The 4282-nt window shown below is 29.8% G+C and overlaps 1 protein-coding gene across 1 annotated transcript; it reads left to right on the top strand.

The window, feature by feature from the left end:
* The first annotated feature begins 360 nt into the window (after window positions 1-360).
* Window positions 361-3955, top strand: LOC115233564. Its single transcript, XM_029804060.1, has 9 exons — window positions 361-399; window positions 1545-1664; window positions 1937-2054; window positions 2197-2452; window positions 2548-2658; window positions 2735-2825; window positions 3173-3309; window positions 3531-3663; window positions 3763-3955. The coding sequence occupies exons 1-9, from the start codon at window positions 361-363 to the stop codon at window positions 3817-3819; spliced, it is 1062 nt and encodes a 353-aa protein (XP_029659920.1). The 3' UTR covers window positions 3820-3955.
* The last annotated feature ends 327 nt before the right edge of the window (window positions 3956-4282 follow it).

Below are 4282 nucleotides of genomic sequence, written 5' to 3' on the forward strand. Positions count from 1 at the left end.
TAGTTGCCTCTCTCTTGTGAGTAACTGCTCAAAAGTGCGCATGCACGACTTACCGATTTGGCCCAATGAAAAATAAGGTTACATTAGTCACATGTGTGTGTACACAAAAGTATGTATATCTACAGACACGATGCTTATATGTGTAGTTACTCACAAGAGAGAGGCAACTACGATTTTTTTTCTCACTTCCTTCCGACACTTTTCAGCCTGCTATTCCCCTTCCATTTATATATGTTCTAAGCTCGCGTGTAGATACATAGGGTCTCTCGCTGCTACTGCGCGTGACTTGGCGCAAGACACTATCGTGTCTCTTGATAATTTTTTCTATTACATAAAGAACGGCGTGTGTTGAGAAAGGTAATGAATTATCGGTGCAAGAGTGCAGTTGCACTCGGTTCAGTAAGTTAGTTACACCGCGAGAGCAGTTGGCAGTATTGCTGACGATCTTTTATATTGGCACTGTGTAATCGTTTTTTTTTGTGTGTGAGTGTGAACGCTTTCGCTCTCGACGCCAGCTTACAGCGGAGATGTACAACGTTTTTTTCTGTAACTAATAAAAGTGATACAATTAAATCACATATGTAACAATTAAATCACGTATTTTGGTTTATTTTGTCCAACCTAACAGCGTGTTATGTTTTTTTTTAATTCTTTTTGTGTTTGCGATACAATTAACTTTAAGGAGGAACTAGATGAATCAACTACATCAAAAGTTAATAAATCTAATACATTTCGTGACTCATGAATCTGACATTGCGCAAAGTACACACTTTTATCCTTTTAAAATATAAAATAAATAATTAATTTAAGTTAAAGTAACAATTTGTCTTGTAGATTATAATTTAATCTCAAAATCGTAAATATTATCTTATATTAAACTAACTTTTTTATAGTGACTGTACGATCTTAATTGTACGACACAAAAATTCATGAGAATAAAAATTTTATTTTATGTGATGACACAAGAATAATTTAAAATCAAGTAAAATCCGAGTAAAAAGGCAAAAGAGCCACGCGCAGTTTTTAGGGCGCAAAGGTATATAATTTAAAGGTATATAATTTTCTTTCTGTATACCGTTTATATTGTTTAATTTAGTACTATTTGCGCTGATGATGGCCAAAAAAAGGGCCGAAACGTCCGCCTTTCGCGAATCATGTAATTAAAGAAATTCTCTAATTTTTTAATTTATTTTTTGGTTTAAATTATATACCTTTGCGCCCTAAAAACTGTGCGTGGCTCTTTTGCCTTTTTACTCGGATTTTACTTGATTTTAATCGTGTAAGAGCCTTACTTTTATATCTTTTTAAAAATTAATGTATTATTTAAATTTTGTCTCGCATGTAAGATTCAAATATAATTATATTGCATAATAATTGTTTTCTCTAATTATTGTTGTTTAAATTATATAAAATTATTAATTGTGTACCTCTTGCTAAATTATTGTATGTAATATATTAACGAAAAATTGAGAAGTTATGAACTGATCAAATAATGTAGCTTTGCCAATGATATCACATATAATGAATAATATTACTATATACAGTTAACATCATTTATAACATCGGAATGTACTCTGGATCTTATCTATAAGGTTTTATCTTCTGCATTTTTTTTCATTTGTTTGGCGATTAAATACAATTCATTTTGGATTAACGCCGATATTGTAAGCATGTAAATTATTAAACATCACTGATAAATGTATTTTTCAATGCAATATAGGCTTTCGTATTCGTTACTCTCGATCAATATAGTTTATTTTTTTTTAACATGTCGTTCACTTTTTATTTTATAATCATTATAATGTAAGACTACAGAAAAACATAAAATAGACAAACTAGTGTGAATCTAATCAAGAAAGAACACGGAAGCTCAATTATAATAATTTTCGAATATCGCGAAAAAAAACAACATACAATAATATTGCTAACATGATAGTTAAGAAGTTCGCTGAAGCAACTTCAAGATGTGTGTAATGAGATAGAAGACAAAAATGAAATCGCTATCATGGAAAAATACGGAATCAAAGCGAAGCGTATTACGATTAGACTTCTACGTAAGAAAATATTTCTTGATCTTTATATTAAGTTGCAATATCTTTTCACATGCAAATAAATAAATTGTTATTATAAGAAAATGTTAAAAATTAGGGAATAATATATTTATGGATTTATATAATATTTTACAATCTTTCTTAGTACTTGGGATATGCTGTCAATTTACTTTTATTTTGATATATATTTGGCCGTACATTTTGATATTCAAAACCAAATCTCGATCACCTTCTCCGTCGTATATAGAGACCGAATATTTCATTGATAAAGAAAAATATTTCTATTTAATTACGCTGCATAGACATATAGCAATTTGCATAGGCATATTGGCAATGATAGCGACAGGAACTATGCTCATAACATATCTTCAACATACTTGTGCAATGTTTAGTATTGCCTGGTAAGTAAATAGAGCGGAAGTGCATACAACAATTTAAATAATATTTTTATACAAACCATACAATATATATATTATAGCGACAAAATTATTTACAGTTACCGTATTGAGCAGGCAATTGGTATTTCACAAAAGACTAGTTTTAAAAATGAGGAAAACAGTTGTAAGCAGATAAGTCGTGCAGTAAACATTCATTGCAACGCTATGAAGTTAGTATTTTTGTTATATTAATGACAAGTATTTAACACACATGATAATATTGTATAAACTTTCTCATATTTAAAGGCTTAGCAATTTTTTAATATCCAATTTTGAGGGATCGTTCTTTTGCTTGATAGCGGCTGGTATGGTTTGTTTGTGCTGTAATCTTCTTCGGGTAAATTTCGTGTACAAATTCCTGCACGATCAGTGCGCTACTTCGTTGGCGAAATTAAAATTCGGCGACAACAAATTCGTGCATAGATAAAGAAAAATAACAAAATGACTTTTCCTCTTTAGCGATATATGAGTTAAAAACTTACAATATTAATTGCATGTGTTTTATTACAAGTCTGAGCTGTATGTACACAATATACGCACACATTTTTTAGAAAATTATGCAAAATTTCACGATTATAAATGTGGCATATTAAATTGCGACATATTGCTAAACATGGATTTTAATCTACTGCTTAATCTACTATTAATTTACTAAAAACGTATCATGTTCCTCATAATTTTCAGATTATGTCATTTACCGATAACATTGGGCAACTTATACTATCTCTAACTATTTTAGTTATGCTCTATGTGTACTTATTTCTATCCAATTATACTGCACAAAAAATTACAGATCACAATGAATATGTGTTTGCCACAGTGTAAGAAAAATTTCAACTTTATATGCGAGTGTATTTGTTTTGCAGATACTTATAACATAATTCAAAGTTAGAGATGTCTGATAAAGTTAATATGCTTTGAGAAAAAATAAATATGCATATATATATTTATGTGTGTGTGTATACATGCGCGTCGTGTGATTGAAAGAGTTATTTACACAAATTTTACCTAACTAAAATTTTTTCAATTTATTATGTCGTAGATATAACGTTCGTTGGTATATGGCTCCAATACGTATACAGAAAATGATACTCTTTTTGTTGCAAAGGGGTACTATAAGTTTCAATTTGATTCTCGGTGGAATATTTGTAGCGTCCATGCAAAGTGCCGCTTCGGTGAGAAACATATGTAAATATGTCGCACATATACAATGTATTGCAATTTTCTCAATAATATATAATAAGTGAAAACAAAAAAGACACGTTTTATTACAGCTGGCGAGCACTTCCATATCATACTTCACCGTTCTTTATTCTACCCGGCATGATTAAAAGTATGATAAGCTAATCCTCAATTATTTTAAGCCGATTAAACGGAAACATGTATCGATTGTCCTCGAGATTTATACACAAAGATGTAGTAATATTATTATTTTCATAAAGAAAAATCTTTATTTAATAAAAGAAATTGTTGTTTTATTTTAATACATAGAGGTTAAAACTATAAAAGTTAACGATAACAACATTGATTGTGGTATAAATATATAAAAAAATGTGACAATTTTAAAAAGATTATATAAAATGTGGTAAATATTGACAAAAGGGGACCCAGCTCCAATGACCTTGATCTTGACATATGTTGTTAAGGTCACTGTTCTGAGTATCTTCCAAAAAGTTTTAAGCGTTGCTTGTTGTTTATTAAAAAGTTATTAACAAAAAAAGTTTACTGAATAAAACGTAATTTGATAAATGTTTACCTTTACACACTCTATCTCAAATGACTTCCGGTTGACCT

Source organism: Formica exsecta, unplaced genomic scaffold, assembly GCF_003651465.1.
Source record: "Formica exsecta isolate Colony F162 unplaced genomic scaffold, ASM365146v1 scaffold1050, whole genome shotgun sequence".
Lineage (NCBI taxonomy): Eukaryota > Metazoa > Arthropoda > Insecta > Hymenoptera > Formicidae > Formica > Formica exsecta.